This window comes from Pleurodeles waltl, chromosome 1_2, assembly GCF_031143425.1.
Source record: "Pleurodeles waltl isolate 20211129_DDA chromosome 1_2, aPleWal1.hap1.20221129, whole genome shotgun sequence".
In the NCBI taxonomy this organism is placed as follows: Eukaryota; Metazoa; Chordata; class Amphibia; order Caudata; family Salamandridae; genus Pleurodeles; species Pleurodeles waltl.
In genome coordinates this window covers 1311344112-1311367677 of record NC_090437.1, presented here as the reverse complement: position 1 = coordinate 1311367677, position 23566 = coordinate 1311344112, and the positions used below count along the sequence as shown (strand labels likewise).

General features: G+C 47.6%; 1 protein-coding gene across 1 annotated transcript in view; it reads right to left on the bottom strand.

Moving 5' to 3' along the window:
* Window positions 1-23566, bottom strand: part of CCT7 (chaperonin containing TCP1 subunit 7) — a 149517-nt gene that overhangs the window by 39182 nt on the left and 86769 nt on the right. The window contains exons 8-10 of the mRNA XM_069205603.1: window positions 22891-23079; window positions 22530-22627; window positions 2413-2545 (exon numbers count right to left, since the gene is read on the bottom strand). Of these exons, the coding sequence (XP_069061704.1) occupies window positions 2413-2545; window positions 22530-22627; window positions 22891-23079 (420 nt within the window). The remainder of the gene's footprint in view (window positions 1-2412; window positions 2546-22529; window positions 22628-22890; window positions 23080-23566) is intronic.

Here is a 23566-nt window from a genome sequence, read left to right as displayed (position 1 = left end):
TGTAGGTTCCGTGCTTTGTCCTCGAAACCCCCCTCGAAACTGTTTTACGAAATGTGCCTCTGGTCTGTGGGGAGTAGAGTGCGCCCATGGCTTTGGCCGTATCAGTGTCCTTTTCAAGTTTTGATAGCAGTGTCCACTTCCGGCCCAAACAACTGCTGTCCGTTAAATGGCATATTCAGCACGGCTTGTTGTATTTCCGGCTTGAATCCTGATGTCCGCAGCCATGCGTGTCTCCTTATGGTCACTGCTGTATTTACTGTCCTAGCAGCTGTATCTGCTGCATCCATTGCCGAGCGTATCTGATTGTTCGAGATACTCGGTCCTTCCTCCACCACCTGTTGTGCCCTTTTTTGGAACTCTTTGGGCAAGTGTTCAATGAAATGTTGCATTTTGTCCCAATGAGCCCTATCATATCTCGCCAGCAATGCCTGCGAGTTGGCAATGTGCCATTGGTTGGCCGCTTGTGCTGCAACCCTTTTCCCCGCAGCGTCGAACTTGCGACTCTCCTTGTCTGGAGGTGGTGCGTCTCCTGAGGTGTGTGAGTTCGCTCTCTTGCGAGCTGCCCCTACTACCACAGAGTCTGGTGTTAATTGCTGCGTGATATATACGGGGTCTGTTGGCGGCGGTTTGTATTTCTTCTCCACCCTTGGAGCTATAGCCCTGCCCTTCACAGGCTCCTGAAACACCTGTTTGGAGTGTTTTAGCATTCCAGGTAGCATAGGGAGACTTTGGTATTGGCTATGTGTGGAGGATAGTGTGTTAAATAAAAAGTCGTCCTCAATAGGCTCTGCATGCAGGGTGACATTATGAAACGCCGCTGCTCTTGACACCACCTGTGTGTAGGCTGTACTGTCCTCAGGTGGCGACGGTCTCGCTGGATAACAGTCTGGGCTGTTATCTGATACTGGCGCATCATAAAGATCCCATGCGTCGGGATCATCCTGACTCATTCCAGTAGGAGTTGGGGACTGCATCAGTGGTGGAGTGGCTACCGGTGATGTCTGCGTTGAGCGTGGTGGAGATGGTGGCGGGGTTACTTGTCTTGCCACCTTTGCCTGTGGCTGCTTGTCCTTTTCTTGAAAAGGACAATCTTCTTTTCATCCTAATTGGGGGAAGAGTACTTATCTTCCCTGTGTCCTTTTGGATGTGGAGCCTTCTACGAGTGTAGTCTGGTTCCACTGACTCTAGTTCTTGTCCGAACCTATGTCCTTGCATTTGTGAGGACAGTCCCTGTTCCTCTGTGTAGGAACTTGTTTTCGGTTCCGGGGCCAGATGTTTCGGTATGGAAACTTTTTCGGCAGTCTTTTTCAGCTCCGACAACACTTTTTTTTTTTTTTTTTTTCGGCATTCCGGTCTCTCGGTGCCGACTCGTTTCAGTGCCACCCTCTCAATGCCGAACTTGCTCTGACCCGCTGTCTCGGGGTCGAGTCTGCTGTGTGCCGGTATCTCGATCGGAGTCGGATGTCGACACATGCGTGCCCTTTTTCGGTGCCGATGATCGGTCACCTATTTTTCGCGTTAAGCCATGGCCAGCTGGCGGTGGCGTCCCCTGGGCTTTAGTGGTCTTTCCGTGAGTTTTGTGTGTCGACGTCTTACTCACGGTTTTCAGCGTCTGTTCGGGATCGACCTTGTCCGAATCCTCGATGGAGAAGGTTTCTTCTTCCTCCTCCAAGTGTTTTTGTCCTGTCGGCGCCAACGCCATCTGTAGTCTTCTCGCTCTTCGGTCTCTTAATGTCTTTCTTGACCGAAACGCTCGACAGGCTTCACAAGTATCTTCTTTGTGTTCTGGAGACAAACACAAGTTACAGACCAGATGATGATCTGTATAAGGATACTTGTTGTGACATTTGGGGCAGAAGCGGAATGGGGTCCGTTCCATTAGCCTTGAAGAGACACGTGGTCGGGCCGACCAGGCCCCGACGGGGGATCGAAAACCCAGAGCTCTTCAAAATTCGGTGTCGATCTGTTGTAACTAACCCAATACCGAACGCAAACAATACCGTAGAATTTTCCGAGATTCTAACTATCATGCGCAATGGAGCCGAAAGGGGAGGAGTCCTTCGATCTCGTGACTCGAAAAGACTTCTTCGAAGAAAAACAACTTGTAACACTCCGAGCCCTAGAATTTCAGCGATTCTCATACAATAATGGTAATAGGTTTGGTTCCACATTTTAGCCAATTTTTCAACTGCCAGAGTGAAAGGAAAGCATAAGCGTAGGCTAGAGCCAAAGTGACAGTAACACTGAAGTCGTCAAGGATCAAGTTGAAAATACCCTGAGCGACATTAAAATTTACAGTTTGCAAAATTGTCAGATATCTTCAAACTTTAGAGTACATTTAAAAAAAGGTTTCCCATATGGAACCAATGTTTCTACAAAAAAAATGCAATACCTTCTGGGGTTGTTTCATACCTTGATTGCTCGCCTGACGATCATGATGGCATCATGCAACGATCTCTCTGTTTCTTCCATGAACTGCTCTGCACCACCTCTCAAGATTATTGTGCAGGTCTTTGCTTTTGGACACCCCTTAAAGAAGTTATACCTATCAAAAGATATAGTGAAACTTAGTAACACAAAAGTGAACAGTAAGAATGCTATTTGCATCGAGTTTTCAGAAATGGATTGAATCTAGGCTTATAGTATGCTTTTAATTTGTTAATAGGCAACGCGTACTGACCTGAAACAATGGTTAACCTTGACAGACTACCATAAATTATTAAATTACTCGTGCAAATTACCACCCTTCGGATGGTTCACCATCACTTGCTCAGGATATGACCAAGGGACCATCTGAACCTCCTTTTCATCATAACAAAGGCATGTAAATTCTTTGCAACTGTAATAAACAGGCTTTTTGTAGGTAGGGTCTCACACACTCTCTCCCGCTCGTTCGCACACACTCTCTCTCGTTCGCACACACTCTCTCTCTCTCTCTCGTTCGCACACACTCTCTCTCTCGTTCGCACACACTCTCTCTCTCTCTCTCGTTCGCACACTCTCTCTCTCTCTCTCGTTCGCACACACTCTCTCTCTCTCTCTCGTTCGCACACACACTCTCTCTCGTTCGCACACACACTCTCTCTCGTTCGCACACACACTCTCTCTCGTTCGCACACACACTCTCTCTCGTTCACACACTCTCTCTCTCTCGCTCACACACTCTCTCTCTCTCGCTCGCACACTCTCTCTCTCTCTCTCGCACACACACTCTCTCTCTCTCTCTCGCACACACTCTCTCTCTCTCTCTCGCACACACTCGCTCGCTCTCTCTCGCACACTCTCTCGCTCGTTCGCGCACACTCTCTCGCTCGTTCGCGCACACTCTCTCGCTCGTTCGCGCACACTCTCTCGCTCGTTCGCACACACTCTCTCGCTCGTTCGCACACACTCTCTCGCTCGTTCGCACACACTCTCTCGCTCGTTCGCACACACTCTCTCGCTCGTTCGCACACACTCTCTCGCTCGTTCGCACACACTCTCTCGCTCGTTCGCACACACTCTCTCGCTCGTTCGCACACACTCTCTCGCTCGTTCGCACACACTCTCTCGCTCGTTCGCACACACTCTCTCGCTCGTTCGCACACACTCTCTCGCTCGTTCGCACACACTCTCTCGCTCGTTCGCACACACTCTCTCGCTCGTTCGCACACACTCTCTCGCTCGTTCGCACACACTCTCTCGCTCGTTCGCACACACTCTCTCGCTCGTTCGCACACACTCTCTCGCTCGTTCGCACACACTCTCTCTCTCTCGCTCGCACACACTCTCTCTCTCTCGCTCGCACACACTCTCTCTCTCTCGCTCGTTCGCACACACTCTCTCTCTCGCTCGTTCGCACACACTCTCTCTCTCTCTCGTTCGCACACACACTCTCTCTCGTTCACACACTCTCTCTCTCTCTCTCGCACACACACTCTCTCTCTCTCTCTCTCTCGCACACACACTCTCTCTCTCTCTCTCGCACACACACTCTCTCTCTCTCTCTCGCACACACACTCTCTCTCTCTCTCTCGCACACACACTCTCTCTCTCTCTCTCGCACACACACTCTCTCTCTCTCTCTCGCACACACTCTCTCGCTCTCTCGCACACTCTCTCGCTCGCTCGCACACACTCTCTCGCTCGCTCGCACACACTCTCTCGCTCGCTCGCACACACTCTCTCGCTCGTTCGCACACACTCTCTCGCTCGTTCGCACACACTCTCTCGCTCGTTCGCACACACTCTCTCGCTCGTTCGCACACACTCTCTCGCTCGTTCGCACACACTCTCTCGCTCGTTCGCACACACTCTCTCGCTCGTTCGCACACACTCTCTCGCTCGTTCGCACACACTCTCTCTCTCTCGCTCGTTCGCACACACTCTCTCTCTCTCGCTCGTTCGCACACACTCTCTCTCTCGCTCGTTCGCACACACTCTCTCTCGCTCGTTCGCACACACTCTCTCTCTCGCTCGTTCGCACACACTCTCTCTCTCGCTCGTTCGCACACACTCTCTCTCTCGCTCGTTCGCACACACTCTCTCTCTCGCTCGTTCGCACACACTCTCTCTCTCGCTCGTTCGCACACACTCTCTCTCTCGCTCGTTCGCACACACTCTCTCTCTCTCTCGTTCGCACACACTCTCTCTCTCGCTCGTTCGCACACACTCTCTCTCCCGCTCGTTCGCACACACTCTCTCTCCCGCTCGTTCGCACACACTCTCTCTCCCGCTCGTTCACACACACTCTCTCTCTCGTTCACACACACTCACTCACGTTCACACACACTCACTCACTCTCGTTCACACACACTCACTCTCTCTCGTTCACACACACTCACTCTCTCTCGTTCACACACACACACTCACTCTCTCGTTCACACACACACTCACTCTCTCTCTCGTTCACACACACACTCACTCTCTCTCTCGTTCACACACACACTCACTCTCTCTCTCGTTCACACACACACTCACTCTCTCTCGTTCACACACACACTCACTCTCTCTCTCGTTCACACACACACTCACTCTCTCTCTCGTTCACACACACACTCACTCTCTCTCGTTCACACACACTCTCTCGTTCACACACACACTCTCTCTCGTTCACACACACACTCACTCTCTCTCGTTCACACACACACTCACTCTCTCTCTCGTTCACACACACACTCACTCTCTCTCTCTCGTTCACACACACACACACTCTCTCTCCCTCCCGCCTCCTCCCATTTTGACTACTAGGCACTGGTGTAATGGCTGTGAAATGCACCGAGCCCTGCAAAACAGGACTAGGAGCATGTACTCTGACACTTAAAATTGTCTATGTTTATTTCTCTTGCCCTCAATTGGCATAACTCACCTGTAGGAAGTTGGCTCTGTATTGAAAATGTCACTTACCCAGTGTACATCTGTTCGTGGCATCAGTCGCAGTAGATTCGCATGTTTTGCAATAGCTCGCCATCTGGTGTTGGGCCGGAGTGTTACAAGTTGTTTTTCTTCGAAGAAGTCTTTCGAGTCACGGGACCGAGTGACTCCTCCTTTTGTCTCCATTGCGCATGGGCGTCGACTCCATCTTCGATTGTTTTTCCCCGCAGAGGGTGAGGTAGGAGTTGAATTGTAGTAATAGTGCCCATGCAATGGAGTGACTAAGTATGCACCTATTTAAGGTTGAGATGATACATATATAAATAGTTGAAGGTAACTTCCAAACTGCTACAGGCTCCCGGGGAGGCGGGTGGGCACATGCGAATCTACTGCGACTGATGCCACGAACAGATGTACACTGGGTAAGTGACATTTTCAGTTCGATGGCATCTGTCGCTGTAGATACGCATGTTTTGCATAGACTAGTAAGCAGTTATCTCCCAAAAAGCGGTGGATCAGCCTGTAGGAGTGGAAGTAGTCTGAAATAATGTTCTTAATACGGCTTGACCTACTGTGGCTTGTTGTGCGGATAACACGTCTACACAGTAGTGCTTGGTGAATGTGTGAGGTGTAGACCATGTGGCTGCCTTACATATTTCTTGCATTGGGATGTTTCCTAGAAAGGCCATGGTAGCACCTTTGTTTCTGGTTGAGTGTGCCCTTGGTGTAATGGGCAGCTGTCGTTTAGCTTTAAGGTAGCAGATTTGGATGCATTTAACTATCCATCTGGCTATACCTTGTTTTGATATTGGGTTTCCTGCATGAGGTTTTTGAAATGCAATAAATAGTTGTTTAGTCTTTCTGATGTTTTTTGTTCTGTCAATGTAATACATCAATGCTCTTTTGACATCTAATGTATGTAGTGCCCTTTCAGCTACGGTATCTGGCTGTGGAAAGAACACTGGAAGTTCCACTGTTTGATTTAGATGGAACAGTGAAATAACCTTTGGCAAAAATTTAGGATTGGTCCTTAGGACGACCTTATTCTTGTGTAGTTGTATAAAAGGTTCCTGTATTGTAAACGCCTGAATCTCGCTTACTCTTCTTAGGGAAGTAATGGCGATGAGAAATGCCACCTTCCAGGTTAGGAACTGTATTTCGCAGGAGTGCATGGGTTCAAAAGGTGGACCCATAAGTCTAGTTAGGACAACATTTAGGTTCCATGAAGGAACAGGTGGTGTTCTTGGTGGTATAATTCTCCTAAGGCCCTCCATGAATGCTTTAATGACTGGTATCTTATATAGGGAAGTTGAATAGGTAGTCTGCAGGTATGCAGATATTGCTGCAAGGTGTATTTTAATGGAAGAGAAAGCCAGGTTAGATTTTTGTAAGTGAAGCAAGTAACCCACTACATGTTCTGGAGTTGTGTGTAATGGTTGTATTTGATTAATATGGCAGTAGCAAACAAACCTCTTCCATTTACTTGCATAGCAGTGCCTGGTGGATGGCCTTCTGGCTTGTTTTATGACTTACAACTTACCCAAGAATGTATGGAAGTGCCCGAATTCTAGGATTTCAGGAGCCAGATTGCTAGATTCAGCGATGCTGGATCTGGGTGTCTGATCTTTTGGTTGTGCTGTGTCAACAGATCTGGCCTGTTGGGCAATTTGATGCAGGGTACTACCGATAGGTCTAGCAGCGTTGTGTACCAGGGTTGCCTTGCCCAAGTTGGTGCTATCAATATGAGTTTGAGTTTGTTTTGACTGAGTTTGTTTACCAGGTAAGGAAGGAGAGGGAGAGGAGGAAAAGCGTAAGCAAATATCCCTGACCAGTTCATCCATAGGGCATTGCCTTGGGACTGTTTGTGTGGGTATCTGGATGCGAAGTTTTGGCATTTTGCGTTCTCCCTTGTCGCAAACAAGTCTATCTGAGGTGTTCCCCAGAGTTTGAAATAAGTGTTCAGAATTTGGGGGTGAATTTCCCATTCGTGGACCTGTTGGTGATCTCGAGAGAGATTGTCTGCGAGTTGATTTTGGATCCCTGGTATAAATTGTGCTATTAGGCGAATTTGGTTGTGAATTGCCCAACGCCAAATCTTTTGTGCTAGCAGGCTTAACTGCGTGGAGTGCGTCCCCCCCTTGCTTGTTTAGATAATACATTGTTGTCATGTTGTCTGTTTTGACGAGAATGAATTTGTGAACTATTATTGGTTGGAAAGCTTTTAGTGCTTGAAAAACTGCTCGAAGTTCTAGGTGATTTATATGCAGTTTTGTTTGATGTATGTTCCATTGTCCTTGTATGCTGTGTTGATCGAGGTGTGCTCCCCACCCTGTCATGGAAGCATCTGTTATTACGTATTGTGGCACTGGGTCTTGGAAAGGCCGCCCTTTGTTTAAATTTATGTTGTTCCACCACAGAAGCGAGAGGTAAGTTTGGCGGTCTATTAACACCAGATCTAGAAGGTGACCCTGTGCTTGTGACCATTGTGATGCTAGGCACTGTTGTAAGGGCCACATGTGCAGTCTTGCGTTTGGGACAATGGCTATGCATGAAGACATCATGCGTAGGAGTTGTAGTACCATCTTTGCGTGTATCCTTTGTGTTGGATACATGCGTTGTATGATGGTGTTGAAATTTTGAATTCTTTGTGGACTTGGAGTGGCTACTCCTCTTGATGTGTCTATTATGGCTCCCAGGTATTGTTGTACCTTGCGCGGCAGAATTTTGTGAAATTGACGGTGAACCCTAGTTTGAAGAGGGTTTGTATGATCTGATTTGTGTGATTTGAGCACTCTAGTAACGAATGGGCCTTGATTAGCCAGTCGTCTAGATATGGGAACACATGTATTTGCTGCCTTCTTATGTGTGCAGCGACTACCGCTAGACATTTGGTAAAGACTCTTGGTGCGGTTGTTAATCCGAAAGGCAGTACCTTGAATTGGTAATGTATTCCCTTGAATACAAACCTTAGGTATTTCCTGTGCGATGGGTGTATTGGTATATGGAAATAAGCATCCTTGAGGTCTAAAGTTGCCATGTAGTCGTGTAGTTTTAGCAAAGGCAATACTTCTTGTAGTGTGACCATGTGAAAGTGGTCTGATTTGATGAAAGTGTTCACTACTCTGAGGTCTAGGATTGGTCTCAGCGTTTTGTCCTTCTTTGGTATCAGAAAGTACAGTGAGTAAACTCCTGTGTTTATTTGTGTGTTTGGCACTAATTCGATTGCATTCTTTTGCAATAGTGCCTGCACTTCTATCTCCAGGAGATTGGAATGGTGTGTTGTCAAATTTTGTGCTTTTGGTGGTATGTTTGGAGGGAATTGTAGAAATTCTATGCAATAACCATGTTGGATAATTGCTAGAACCCAAGTGTCTGTAGTGATTTCCTCCCATGCTTTGTAATAATGACTTATTCTTCCCCCCACTGGTGTTGTGTGGAGGGGGTAAGTGACATGTGAGTCACTGTTTAGTAGTAGGGGTTTTGGGGCTCTGAAATCTTCGACTATTCCTAGGGATTTGCCCTCCTATATATTGTCCCCGAAAACCTCCTCTATACTGTCCCTGGTAACTGGACGGTGTTGCTTGTGAGGTGCTGGCTTGTGTGCTCTGACCCCGAAACCCCCCTCGAAAGGGTGTTTTACGGAATGTGCTGTAATTCCCTCTGCTCTGCGGGGAGTAGAGTGCGCCCATGGCTTTGGCAGTGTCCGTATCTTTTTTGAGTTTCTCAATCGCTGTGTCCACTTCTGGACCGAACAGTTCTTTTTCGTTAAAAGGCATATTGAGAACTGCTTGTTGAATCTCTGGTTTAAATCCAGATGTTCGGAGCCATGCATGCCTTCTGATAGTTACAGATGTATTAATTGTCCGTGCAGCTGTATCTGCAGCGGCCATGGAGGAGCGGATCTGGTTGTTGGAAATGGTCTGTCCCTCCTCAACCACTTGTTTTGCCCTATTTTGTAAGTCCTTGGGCAGATGTTCAATGAGATGTTGCATCTCGTCCCAGTGGGCTCTGTCATAGCGCGCAAGTAGTGCCTGGGAGTTCGCGATACGCCACTGGTTTGCAGCTTGTGCTGCGACTCTTACCAGCTGCATCGAACTTGCGGCTTTCTTTATCTGGGGGTGGTGCATCTCCAGATGTGTGGGAGTTGGCCCTTTTCCTAGCTGCTCCTACAACGACAGAGTCTGGTGGCAGCTGTGTAGTGATGAAAACCGGGTCTGTAGGAGGCGCCTTATACTTTTTTTCCACCCTTGGTGTGATTGCCCTACTTTTGACCGGCTCCTTAAAGATTTCTTTTGCGTGCCGGAGCATACCAGGGAGCATAGGCAGGCTTTGGTATGAGCTGTGGGTGGAGGAGAGTGTGTTGAATAAAAAATCATCCTCGACCTGTTCTGAGTGGAGGCTTACGTTGTGAAATTGTGCTGCTCTAGCCACCACTTGAGAATACGCGGTGCTGTCCTCTGGTGGAGATGGCTTCGTAGGGTATGCCTCCGGACTGTTATCCGACACTGGGGCGTCATATAGGTCCCCATGCGTCTTGATCTTGGTCACCCTGGCTTATGGTGGTGTGAGCTGGGGAGTGTGATGGAGTTTGTGCTGGTGAGACGTTAATCACGGGCGGAGGAGAGGGTGGTGGGGTAACTTTTCACCACTTTTGGTTGTGGTGTCTGTTCAGTTTGGAACTCCAACCTTCTCTTTCTTCTAATGGGGGGAAGGGTGCTTATTTTTCCTGTCCCCTGCTGTATGAAAATACGCTTTTGCGTATGGTCCACATCAGTTGATTGTAGCTCTTCCTCAAACCTATGCTTTTGCATTTGGGAGGTTAGCGAGTGCTCTTCTGTATAAGAGCCTGAAGCTGGGTTGCTTGCAGTTTGTTTTGGCACGGAAACCCTGTCTGCGTGTTTTTTCGGCTCCGAGGTGACTTTTTTCTTTTTCGGGGCCGAAACCTCTCGGCGCCGATCTTCTTCGGTGCCGCTGTCTCGGCGTCGAGCTGTGTCCACACCGGCATCTCGTTGTCGAGGCTCGTCTCCAGCACTTTCTCGGTCCCGAGAAGGCTGTGTGCCGGTGTCTCGACCGGAGTCGGACGATCGCGGCACTGTTTGGGCCTTTTTCGGTGCCGACAGTCGGTCACCGAATTTATGGGTGGAGCCATGGCCTGATGGCAGTGGCGTCCCCTGGGCCTTGTAAATCTTCCTCTGTGTGGTTTTCGACGTCTTACTCACGGTTTGTGTATCGTCGAATCCTTCGGAGTCTGAGTCTTGGATCGAGAAGGTAACTTCCCCTTCTTGTTCCTCGAACGCTCGGTGGGCTGTCGGCGCGGACGGCATCTGAAGTCTTCTGGCTCGACGGTCTCGGAGTGTTTTTCGGGACCGGAACGCACGACAGGCCTCACAGGTGTCTTCACTGTGCTCAGGTGACAGGCACAGGTTACAGACCAAGTGTTGGTCTGTATAGGTGTAGGAAGTTGGCTCTGTATGTGCTATTTCAAAGTAAGGAATAGCATGCACAGAGTCCAAGGGTTCCCCTTAGAGGTAAAATAGTGGTAAAAATAGATAATACTAATGCTCTATTTTGTGGTAGTGTGGTCGAGCAGTAGGCTTATCCAAGGAGTAGTGTTAAGCATTTGTTGTACATACACATAGACAATAAATGAGGTACACACACTCAGAGACAAATCCAGCCAATAGGTTTTTATATAGAAAAATATCTTTTCTTAGTTTATTTTAAGAACCACAGGTTCAAATTCTACATGTAATATCTCATTCGAAAGGTATTGCAGGTAAGTACTTTAGGAACTTCAAATCATCAAAATTGCATGTATACTTTTCAAGTTATTCGCAAATAGCTGTTTTAAAAGTGGACACTTAGTGCAATTTTCACAGTTCCTAGGGGAGGTAAGTATTTGTTAGGTTAACCAGGTAAGTAAGACACTTACAGGGCTCAGTTCTTGGTCCACGGTAGCCCACCGTTGGGAGTTCAGAGCAACCCCAAAGTCACCACACCAGCAGCTCAGGGCCGGTCAGGTGCAGAGTTCAAAGTGGTGCCCAAAACACATAGGCTAGAATGGAGAGAAGGGGGTGCCCCGGTTCCGGTCTGCTTGTAGGTAAGTACCCGCGTCTTCGGAGGGCAGACCAGGGGGGTTTTGTAGGGCACCGGGGGGGACACAAGTCCACACAGAAATTTCACCCTCAGCAGCGCGGGGGCGGCCGGGTGCAGTGTAGGAACAGGCGTCGGGTTCGCAATGTTAGTCTATGAGAGATCTCGGGATCTCTTCAGCGCTGCAGGCAGGCAAGGGGGGGATTCCTCGGGGAAACCTCCACTTGGGCAAGGGCGAGGGACTCCTGGGGGTCACTTCTCCAGTGAAAGTCCGGTCCTTCAGGTCCTGGGGGCTGCGGGTGCAGGGTCTCTCCCAGGCGTCGGGACTTTAGGTTCAAAGAGTCGCGGTCAGGGGAAGCCTCGGGATTCCCTCTGCAGGCGGCGCTGTGGGGGCTCAGGGGGGACAGGTTTTGGTACTCACAGTATCAGAGTAGTCCTGGGGTCCCTCCTGAGGTGTTGGATCTCCACCAGCCGAGTCGGGGTCGCCGGGTGCAGTGTTGCAAGTCTCACGCTTCTTGCGGGGAACTTGCAGGGTTCTTTCAAGGCTGCTGGAAACAAAGTTGCAGCCTTTCTTGGAGCAGGTCCGCTGTCCTCGGGAGTTTCTTGTCTTTTCGAAGCAGGGGCAGTCCTCAGAGGATGTCGAGGTCGCTGGTCCCTTTGGAAGGCGTCGCTGGAGCAGGATCTTTGGAAGGCAGGAGACAGGCCGGTGAGTTTCTGGAGCCAAGGCAGTTGTCGTCTTCTGGTCTTCCTCTGCAGGGGTTTTCAGCTAGGCAGTCCTTCTTCTTGTAGTTGCAGGAATCTAGTTTTCTAGGGTTCAGGGTAGCCCTTAAATACTAAATTTAAGGGCGTGTTTAGGTCTGGGGGGTTAGTAGCCAATGGCTACTAGCCCTGAGGGTGGGTACACCCTTTTTGTGCCTCCTCCCAAGGGGAGGGGGTCACAATCCTAACCCTATTGGGGGAATCCTCCATCTGCAAGATGGAGGATTTCTAAAAGTTAGAGTCACCTCAGCTCAGGACACCTTAGGGGCTGTCCTGACTGGCCAGTGACTCCTCCTTGTTATTCTCATTATTTTCTCCGGCCTTGCCGCCAAAAGTGGGGCCTGGCCGGAGGGGGCGGGCAACTCCACTAGCTGGAGTGTCCTGCTGGGTTGGCACAAAGGAGGTGAGCCTTTGAGGCTCACCGCCAGGTGTGACAATTCCTGCCTGGGGGAGGTGTTAGCATCTCCACCCAGTGCAGGCTTTGTTACTGGCCTCAGAGTGACAAAGGCACTCTCCCCATGGGGCCAGCAACATGTCTCGGTTTGTGGCAGGCTGCTAAAACTAGCCAGCCTACACAGATAGTCGGTTAAGTTTCAGGGGGCACCTCTAAGGTGCCCTCTGGGGTGTATTTTACAATAAAATGTACACTGGCATCAGTGTGCATTTATTGTGCTGAGAAGTTTGATACCAAACTTCCCAGTTTTCAGAGTAGCCATTATGGTGCTGTGGAGTTCGTGTTTGACAGACTCCCAGACCATATACTCTTATGGCTACCCTGCACTTACAATGTCTAAGGTTTGGTTTAGACACTGTAGGGGTACCATGCTCATGCACTGGTACCCTCACCTATGGTATAGTGCACCCTGCCTTAGGGCTGCAAGGCCTGCTAGAGGGGTGTCTTACCTATACTGCATAGGCAGTGAGAGGCTGGCATGGCACCCTGAGGGGAGTGCCATGTCGACTTACTCGTTTTGTCCTCACTAGCACACACAAGCTGGCAAGCAGTGTGTCTGTGCTGAGTGAGAGGTCTCCAGGGTGGCATAAGACATGCTGCAGCCCTTAGAGACCTTCCTTGGCATCAGGGCCCTTGGTACTAGAAGTACCAGTTACAAGGGACTTATCTGGATGCCAGGGTCTGCCAATTGTGGATACAAAAGTACAGGTTAGGGAAAGAACACTGGTGCTGGGGCCTGGTTAGCAGGCCTCAGCACACTTTCAATTGTAAACATAGCATCAGCAAAGGCAAAAAGTCAGGGGGCAACCATGCCAAGGAGGCATTTCCTTACAATAGGGGTATTTATTGTGGCATTTGGGGCAGAAACGGAACAGGGTCCGTTCCATCGGCGTTCTTCAGCATGCGGTCGGGCCGACCAGGCCCCGACGGGGATCGAAAAACTACCCCGAAGGGCACCGGAGCTCTTCGATCTTCGATGCGGTGTTGAATCTAACTACGCCGATCCCGAACGCAACAATACCGACGAAAATCTTCCGAAATTAGCTATCTTTCCGTTCCGAAACTCGGAGCGACAGGAACACGTCCGAACCCGATGGCGGAAAAAAAACAATCGAAGATGGAGTCGACGCCCATGCGCAATGGAGACAAAAGGAGGAGTCACTCGGTCCCGTGACTCGAAAGACTTCTTCGAAGAAAAACAACTTGTAACACTCCGGCCCAACACCAGATGGCGAGCTATTGCAAAACATGCGTATCTACAGCGACAGATGCCATCGAACATAATATTTCAAAGTAAGAAATAGTGTGCACAGTCCAAGGGTTCCCCTTAGAGGTAAGGTAGTGGCAAAAAGAGATAATTCTAATGCTCTATTTTGTGGTAGTGTGGTCGAGCAGTAGGCTTATCAGAGGGTAGTGTTAAGCATTTGTTGTACACACACAGGCAATAAATGAGGAGCACACACTCAAAGACTTACTCCAGGCCAATAGGTTTTTATATAGAAAAATATATTTTCTTTGTTTATTTTGAGAACCACAGGCTCAAGATTTACAAACAATACTTTAAATGAAAGGTATTTCACTCAGGTAGTCTAGGAACTTTGAATAATCACAATAGCATATACAGTTTTGACAAAAATGGCAATAAGCTATTTTGAAAGTGGACACAGTGCAAAAATAACCAGTGCCTGGGGGAGATAAGTAAAGGTTAAGTTCACAGGTAAGTAAAACACTTACAGGGTTCAAAGTTGGGTCCAAGGTAGCCCACCGTTGGGGGTTCAAGGCAACCCCAAAGTTACCACACCAGCAGCTCAGGGCCGGTCAGGTGCAGAGGTCAAAGTGGTGCCCAAAACACACAGGCTTCAATGGAAATAGGGGTGTTCCGGTTCCAGTCTGCCAGCAGGTAAGTACCCGCGACTTCAGAGGGCAGACCAGGGGGGGTTTTGTAGGGCACCGGGGTGGGGGGCACAGGAAGTACACACTCAGTGGCACAGGGGCGGCCGGGTGCAGAGTGCAAACAGGCGTCGGGTTTTCAATAGGGAGACCCGGGGGGTCTCTTCAACAATGCAGACAGGCACAGGGGGAGCTCCTCGGGGTAGCCACCCCCTGGGCTAGGCAGAGGGTCGCCTGGGGGTCGCTCCTGCACTGGAGTTCGGTTCCTTCAGGTCCTGGGGGCTGCAGGTGCAGTGTGGTTTCCAGGCGTCGGGTTCCTTGAAGCAGGCAGTCGCGATCCGGGGGAGCCTCTGGATTTCCTCTGCAGGCATCGCTGTGGGGGTTCGGGGGGGGGAGGGGGTCATCTCTGGCTACTCACGGGCTCGCAGTCGCCGGGGGGTCCTCCCTGTAGTGTTAGTTTTCCACAGGTCGAGTCAGGGGCATCGGGTGCAGAGTGGAAAGTCTCACGCTTCCGGCGAGAAACGTGTGGTCTAACAGTTGCTTCTTTGTTTCAAAAAGTTGTAGTTTCTTGAACGGGGCAGCTGTTCTCAGGAGCTTCTTGGTCCTTTAGATGCAGGGTAGTCCTCTGAGGCTTCAGAGGTTGCTGGACCCTGTTGGATGCAATGCTGCTGCAGTTTTCTTCGAAGTAGGGAGACAGGCCGGTGGGGCTGGGGCCAAATCAGTTGTCGTCTCCGACTTCACTGCAGGGCTTCAGGTCAGCAGTCCTCCTTCTTTAGGTTGCAGGAATCTATCTTCCTCGGTTCTGGGAGCCCCTAAATACTCAATTTAGGGGCGTGTTTAGGTCTGGGAGGGCAGTAGCCAATGGCTACTGGCCCCGAGGGTGGCTACACCCTCTTTGTGCCTCCTCCCTGTGAAGAGGGGGGCACATCCTTAATCCTATTGAGGGAATCCTCCATCTGCAAGATGGAGGATTTCTAAAAGTAAGAGTCACCTCAGGACACCTTAGGGGCTGTCCTGACTGGGGAGTGGTGACTCCTTGTTTTCCTCATTATCTCCTCCAGCTTTGCCGCCAAAAGTGGGGGCAGTGACTGGAGGGGCGGGCATCTCCACTAGCTGGGATGCCCTGTGGCGCAGTAACAAAGGGGGTGAGAGCCTTTGAGGCTCACCGCCAGGTGTTACAGTTCCTGCAGGGGGAGGTGAGAAGCACCTCCACCCAGTACAGGCTTTGTTCCTTGCCACAGAGTGACAAAGGCACTCTCCCCATGTGGCCAGCAACACGTCTGGTGTGTGGCAGGCTGGCAAAAACTAGTCAGCCACACTAGAAGTCGGGTATGTTTTCAGGGGGCATCTCTAAGATGCCCTCTGGGTGTATTTTTACAATAAAGTGCACACTGGCATCAGAGTGCATTTATTGTGCGAAGAAGTTTGAGACCAAACTTCACAGTTTTCAATGTAGCCATTATGGTGCTGTGGAGTTCGTGTTTGAATGACTCCCAGACCATATACTCTTGTGGCTACCCTGCACTTACAATGCCTAAGGTTTTGCGTAGACAATGTAGGGGCATAATGCTCATACACCTATGCCCTCATCTGTGGTATAGTGCACCCTGCCTTAGGGCTGTAAGGCCTGCTAGAGGGGTGACTTATCTATGCCATAGAGACCTTCACTGGCATCAGGTGACTTACCTGGGTGCCAGGGTTGTGCCAATTGTGGAGACAAAGGTACAGTGTAGGGAAATAACACTGGTGCTGGGGCCTGGTTATCAGGGTCCCAGCACACTTTCAAATCATAACTTGGTATCACCAAAGGCAAAAAGTCAGGGGGTAACTATGCCAAGGAGGCATTTCCTTACATCACCTTACTTGTAAGTTCCTGGTAACAGCACTAGGGAGACCTAGGGCCTGTAAGGTGAGGTTTTTCTCGTGGACTGCAGCAATAGTTGCGCCACCCAGAGTACAAAAAGGTGAAACATGGATTAGAATATGGCATTGTAGACTGGAGGGGCAGTTTAAATTGCTAAGTCGAGTTAGCAGCTGTAAAGTAATGGCAAACTGCAAACCTCCCTTTTTAATTAAAACTCCCAGGTTTCCATTTTCACTGATTTTTACAGATAAATACAGACAGAAAACAATAGGTTCTTTCTATTTTTAAATGCACCAAAATACAGAAAATTGAGCTTGTTGTTGGAGACTTCCCAAGCTGTCTTTTGTGATTTCCAGGATAACTGACTGAGCAGATAGACCACATGGGAAGTTACAAAAACGGAAAAGATTTCCCTAAACACAAGCATATGTTAACATTTATTTGTATTATAATGCTACTGTTTACAGGTTGGTGTAGTGTTTTACTATATTTGACTGCTTAATTTGCTAAAACGTGTCAGGCAGCAAAGTATAAATGCATGTTTGTCAGTTAAATAAATGTGTAAATATACCATTTTATGACTCCATTTATTCTCAAAACAAAATAAATATGGATAAATACCAACAACAATTTCTGTAACCTTACCTACCCGGTGAGGGCTACTTGTCAGGAAAGCCTCCACTTTCATCTCCTTTCCACTAGAGCCATGCTATGCTTCTTCGTCAATATTAAGAGGCCTCATTTGATTCCTTGTCAGCACATTTGGTTTAGTCCTGGATGCAATGCTCATCAAGGCATTGTCTCAGAGTGGTTTATGAAGTGTAACTCAGATGGTCATGGAATTCTAACATTGCCCCCAGCTGTCAGTCAGATCAGTGTTGCTTCTGCTAGATTGGATGACGGTTTTTAGAACTCACCTTTACTTACGGACTATAAGTATGTATGGACTTTACTTACTTTTCTTGTGTTTGTCTTTCCCCTGGAGCATAGTCACATTACTTGTGTCCTTAGACTGTTGACTTTTGAAGCACTGCATTTTTTGGGGGGTTCAGCGCTTCTACTGCTTTCACCCTTCCAAATTGCTCTCTCATCTGTGTGCTTCTCCGCTGTCCCCTTTCATGTTGTGCTTGCCCTCATATTCTTCTCTCCATGTGCTGCTTTCTCGCCTGCATGCTTCCTTCAAGACTGCCAATGTGCCTCTCTAGCCTGTGTGGTTCTCTTACGCTACACTCTCTCCCTCCTTGTTTCACATCCCACCCTCCTTAGTTTCCTCTGCCCATGCCCAATGTTGCACATGCTTCCTCCCTCTGCTGCTTCCTTTGCCACCGCTCAGTGTTGCTTCCTCCTATCTGCACATCAAAAAATAAAAATGCCTTTGCAATACTTTAAAATATTTTACCAGTCCAACTCAGAATGGTAAATAAAAAGAAAATAAGTACCAGAGTCATTTTGTAGTCTTGTGTATGTGTGTTGTCCATGCCTACAAAAAGGTAAAGATGGTCTAGTCATAGCGCCATTTTTTCTGTTTGCTCTTCAGCCATGTGTACAGCATCGGGATGAAGCACTGAATCGCTAAAACCATACAAAAAAAAAAAGTAGCCCCCTAATGAAAATCTGTACTATAATGTCCACTCACTCTACCACAACTCACGAAACAAAATCATTACCCATTTTGCAGTAAAGTACATTCTTTCTTTGGCATTATTATCCCCATTTTCTGCCTGTTTTCAGTATGTTTGACAGTGGCTACTGGGTTCCTGCTAACCAGGACCCCAGTAGTTTTGCTCTCTCCTCTAAATTGTACCTTTTTCTTCCACAATTGTCATACTGGTCCCCCCCATGTAAGTCCCTAGTACATAGTACTTAGGTACCCAGGACACTGGTGTTCCAGGGGATCCCTATGGGCTGCAGCAGTTATTCTGTCACCCATAGGGAGCCCATGCAAAGGCTTCTGCAGGCCCGCCATTGCAGCCTGCATGAAACTAGTGCATGCACCTGTTTTCACTACAGGTCACTGCACCAGGTCATTGTAAGTCACCCCTATGGTAGGACCTCTCAGCCCAGAGGGCAGGGTGCAAGTACCTGTGTGTGGGGGTACCACTAGCAGAGGTACCCCCACAAACTCCAGATCCATTTTCCTGGACTTTGTAAGACCGGGGGCGCCATTTTACACGTGTACTGGCCATAGGTCACTACTTCTGTCCAGCTACATAATGGTAACTCTGAACCTGGGCATGTTTAGTATCAAACATGTCGGAATCATACCCCAAAACTGCTGCAAGTATATGAAGTATGATTCCATGCACTCTGGGGACTCCTTAGAGGACCCCCAGCATTGCTACCACCAATCTTATAGGGTTTTCCAGGCAGCTCAGCTGCTACCACCCCTCAGATTTCTGCCCTTCTGCTGCTTGATCTGATCAAGCCCAGGAAGGCAGAACAACGGATTTCCTTTGGGAAGAGGGAGGTAACATCCTCTTCCCTTTGGAAATAGGTGTGACTGGCTTGGGAGGGGTAGTCTTCCCAAGCCACTGGTTTGCTTTGAAGGGCACATATGGTGCCCTCTGTGCATAAACCAGTCCACTGGCTGGAGTGCCTTGGGGCATTGTAACACGAAGCCTGAGCCTTTGAGGCTCACTGCTAGGTGTTACAGTTCCTGCAGGGGGGAGGTGTGAAGCACCTCCACCCAGAGCAGGCTTTTGTTTCTGTCCTCAAGAGAGCACAAAGGCCCTCACCACATGGGGTCAGAAACTCTTCTCTCAGCAGCAGGCTGGCACAGACCAGTCAGTCCTGCACTGAACAATTGGGTAAAATACAGGGGGCATCTCTAAGATGCCCTCTGTGTGCATTTTTTTAAATAAATCCAACACTGGCATCAGTGTGGGTTTATTATTCTGAGAAGTTTGATACCAAACTTCCCAGTATTCAGTGTAGCCATTATGGAGCTGTGGAGTTCGTTTTTGACTGACTCCCAGACCATATACTCTTATGGCTACCCTGCATTACAATGTCTAAGGTTTTGCTTAGACACTGTAGGGGCATAGTGCTCATGCACCTATGCCCTCACCTGTGGTATAGTGCACCCTGCCTTAGGGCTGTAAGGCCTGCTAGAGGGGTCACTTACCTATGCCATAGGCAGTGTGAGGTTGGCACGGCACCCCGAGGGGAGGGCCATGTCGACTTAGTCATTTTCTCCCCACCAGCACACACAAGCTGGCAAGCAGTGTGTCTGTGCTGAGTGAGGGGTCCCTAGGGTGGCATAAGACATGCTGCAGCCCTTAGAGACCTTCCCTGGCATCAGGGCCCTTGGTACCAGGGGTACCAGTTACAAGGGACTTAACTGGGTGCCAGGGTTGTGCCAAGTGTGGAGACAATGGTAAATTTTAGGTGAAAGAACACTGGTGCTGGGGCCTGGTTAGCAGGGTCCCAGCACACTTCTCAGTCAAGTCAGCATCAGTATCAGGCAAAAAGTGGGGGGTAACTGCAACAGGGAGCCAGTTCTTTACAAGCAGGATAAACATTGTCACTGTTAAACAATAGTCTATGCGCTACAATGATAATGAACTTCGGGATAGGAAGAACGAGTTACATTGTTACAAAAGGCAACGTTCATGGTCACGCAGTAACACAATGAGGCAGTCAAGCAGCCTATAAATAAAAATAAAAAAAATAGGACATAGGTCTTGCTATGACTGACTTTAGAGCTTGCTTTTACTCTGGACATATGTTCCACTGGGTGCAGGATAATGCCCACCGAAACTGGAGTAGCAACTGAGATGTAGCACTCGGAGTACAAAATGTGGCAGAAGTGCCACAGATGTTTCAGTCTCTGAATCCACACATAGCTTTTAAATGGGTAAAGCAGATGAACCACACAGCACCGAGACTTTCTCTGAACGGCTGGATACTCAAAAGACCCTGGCCTGGGTTACTAGTTTGCTTTGTTCAGTTTGGCTGAGGCTGGTAACAAACTGGCACCAATAGTTAAACAACTTTGAAAGTGGGCAATACTACAATTTTAAAAAACGATATTCTGAAATAACTGTACTTGTGGTTACTTTGCTTAAGTGTTTTTTAGGTGACATCTATTCAAGTTGTAATTAAAAGGCTTTAAATGTTTATATATAGGTGACATTGTGAGTGGTCTTGATTCTAGAAAATTAAGGGAATGTGTACTATAATAAGATTGACAGATAGTTCTATGTGATCTTCTTTGAATCGGATTGGCTCGGGGGCTGTACGTGTCTCTGGCTTTTGTAGTGAAAATGCTGTGCTTCTGCTTGGAGTGCGCCCTCCATCTAGCTCAACGCTGTCCAGGAGGAAGGCTAGTTCATGCCAGATTCTCAGGATTATCCACATAAAATAAAATTACATGCAATTCATTGAATTTTAATGCATTTACATATTCAATGGACAGCTTGAAAAAAAATGGACAGCTTGGAGAAAAAAAAAAAAAAAAAAAAACACACATGGCACTACTCCTGGTCTAGAAAAATGAATGTAAGGCTAGGCTTGAATGTGTCTAAGGACGAGCTTTAGCATCTGAGCTGGACCTGCAGTACTAGCTGATGTTTTCTGGTCAGTCTTGACCAATCAATAGCCACCGAGTGTATGGCTGACAATACAAGCTGCACAGCCATTTTCTAACTGGCTTACTTCAATGCTTTTGGACTTGAGCCTGGATATTAACTGTGTTTTCAGGTACTGTTTAAACAAAACTTGTTACTCAAATGTCTTAATTTACAAATCCATACCTTCCCCTAAGCAATATTTTCCAGTGATTTTTGGAAAGTTTGATACTCTATGCAGTGCCCATAAAAAGAAAGCTACTTCCTGATAGTCCTAGTTCTTGGCCACGAGTATTGCAGACATGCTCGCCTTTCAGGAAACAGCTGATAATCCATGGTCAGTACTAGGCTTTACTGGAACTGGCAATTCAGTCTATAACAAGTGTGCACACTCCAACTAGCGGTCTTTGGAATTCTTCCCATAACACACTGGGCTGCAGGTGTATCCGAGAAGTATGAATGACCCCAGAACTTTTCTTAATATGGCTGCCGCATGACACGTGTGCACTGGATTTCTTTGTTGTGCGCATCTATGATCATTACAATACGGTTGACTCAACTGGGCATACGCAGGGAAGCACAAAGCACTCAGAGCGCGAGCAGCCTAGAACCCAGACTTTCCACCGATGCCTATAGTCCTCCAAATACCCACTACCCCCCCAAACACTAACGTGGGATTTTTTTATTTATTTCTATTTATCGGAAATAGCATCAGAATAGAATCAGCAGATCTGAGAATACAAAAGGAAGACTGAGCCAGTGAAGGTGACAAGACAGATGGCACCCAGGGGCTCTTGCTCAAAAGCATCAAAGTTGTAACATTTTGCATTATTCAGTATATTACAATGAATCATATTTGACAGCGCATCGGTTTATCAGGCTTATTTTTCGTTTTCTATATGGTTTTGTAAAATACCCTTTTTCTGTTTTACTGTACAGTAACTTTTAATGGCCTGTATCTTTTTTTGTACACAAATTTTAGAAGCAAGAAAAGTTTCATGTGCAAATAATAGATTGTGAGGTACAGATTCCAGAATTCGCAGATGTGTGCGAATACGCAAAACTGAGAACTGTGTAAAGTCTGCGAAGATAAAAAAAAAAGTGTGCATACTGATCAGTCTGGGTTAGTAGTAGAAAACATGAGGTACCAGGAGATGGTAGGTGGCCAGTGGAATGTTTGGAGAACCCTCCACTCGAAGTTGTTAAACATACTTGCACTGGGACTGAACACACACCTAGGACACTTGTGAATCTCCAAAAATCGTAATCTATGAAAACCGTAACTATAAACCCACGAGTCCAAGATTCACTACATTTTCTGTCGCACTAGCTCTAAAAAAATAGTAACACAGGCTGGTTGAAACTCTTAAAGTGAATCATGGTCAGGGTGTATGCATGAAACAGAAAGGAGGTTACAGATCGTGTGTGGGCCCGTGAACAGAAATCTTGACATGTCCCAAATGAAACAAATAAGTACTAAAAATATTTGCGCCCAATACCCACAGTGGAAGATCAGGTAGACGCTGCACTGTAAATGATGTTAACAAACCTTTCTCCTCCAACTTGAACCTCCTCGAAGAGTGAACACTGTCCCAGCACATCATCAGTCAAAGCATTCACGCTGGTCTGGATCGAGCCACCGCAGGCCTGTTTCAAATGGAAAAAATAAGAGATCGGGCTGTAAACTGAACTTTAAAAAGAATCGGCTGCTCAATACAATGTGACCGACATGGTGACCAGACTAACAGGCAGCCAAATAACTTAAGAGAACAAAAAAAAACCAAACAAAAAAGAAGAACAAAAAAAACACAGCTTTCTCACCATCAAGTGGGAATAGTTTGCAAAAAAGAATAATAAGAATAAGAAAAATAATAATCAGCAACCACTCCTTTTATACAAATGTTAGTTACCATCATCGTCCTCTTGAGGTCTTCCTCTGGGACTCTGCCGGCACAAAAAAGGTCTCGGTCAGCAAAGTACTGGGTGGCCACATCACCGATGGGAAGTTTGGATAATACCACCTTGGCCCCGGATTTGTGGATCCGCTCCAATTTGTCGTACAAAATGTTCCACTCTGCATCCACAATGGCTTGGTAGTCCTGGGAAGGCAAACAGCTGAATATCAACTTCGATACTAAACTGCTAAGGAGCATGAAATAAACATGAAGTAGAATTATAACAAGATGCATACATCGGATAAATGCCATGTCTGCTACATTGCTTATACTGAAATACTGATTTACATTAAAAAAAATAGAATTCACCTGTAAGTCTGGAACAAATATGAGCATGGACCACACATGAGAAGTGAAAGAGATCCTAAGGACAGATAGCGCAGACAAAAGGATAAGTTACTTACCTGTAAATCCTGGTTCTCTTCCAGGGGTATCCTCATCAAAGTCCAACACTGAATATTCCCGCCCACCTGTGGGGACCCCAGAGCATATATAAAACACACATGTATTTGTATCAAATGTATATTAAAAAAAATAATTCTAGTAGAGACTTAATAAAAATTATATACATGTGTAAGCAATAATGCAGTCTATGTTGAGAAACGGGCTAAAAATGCTTTTTTTGTGATTT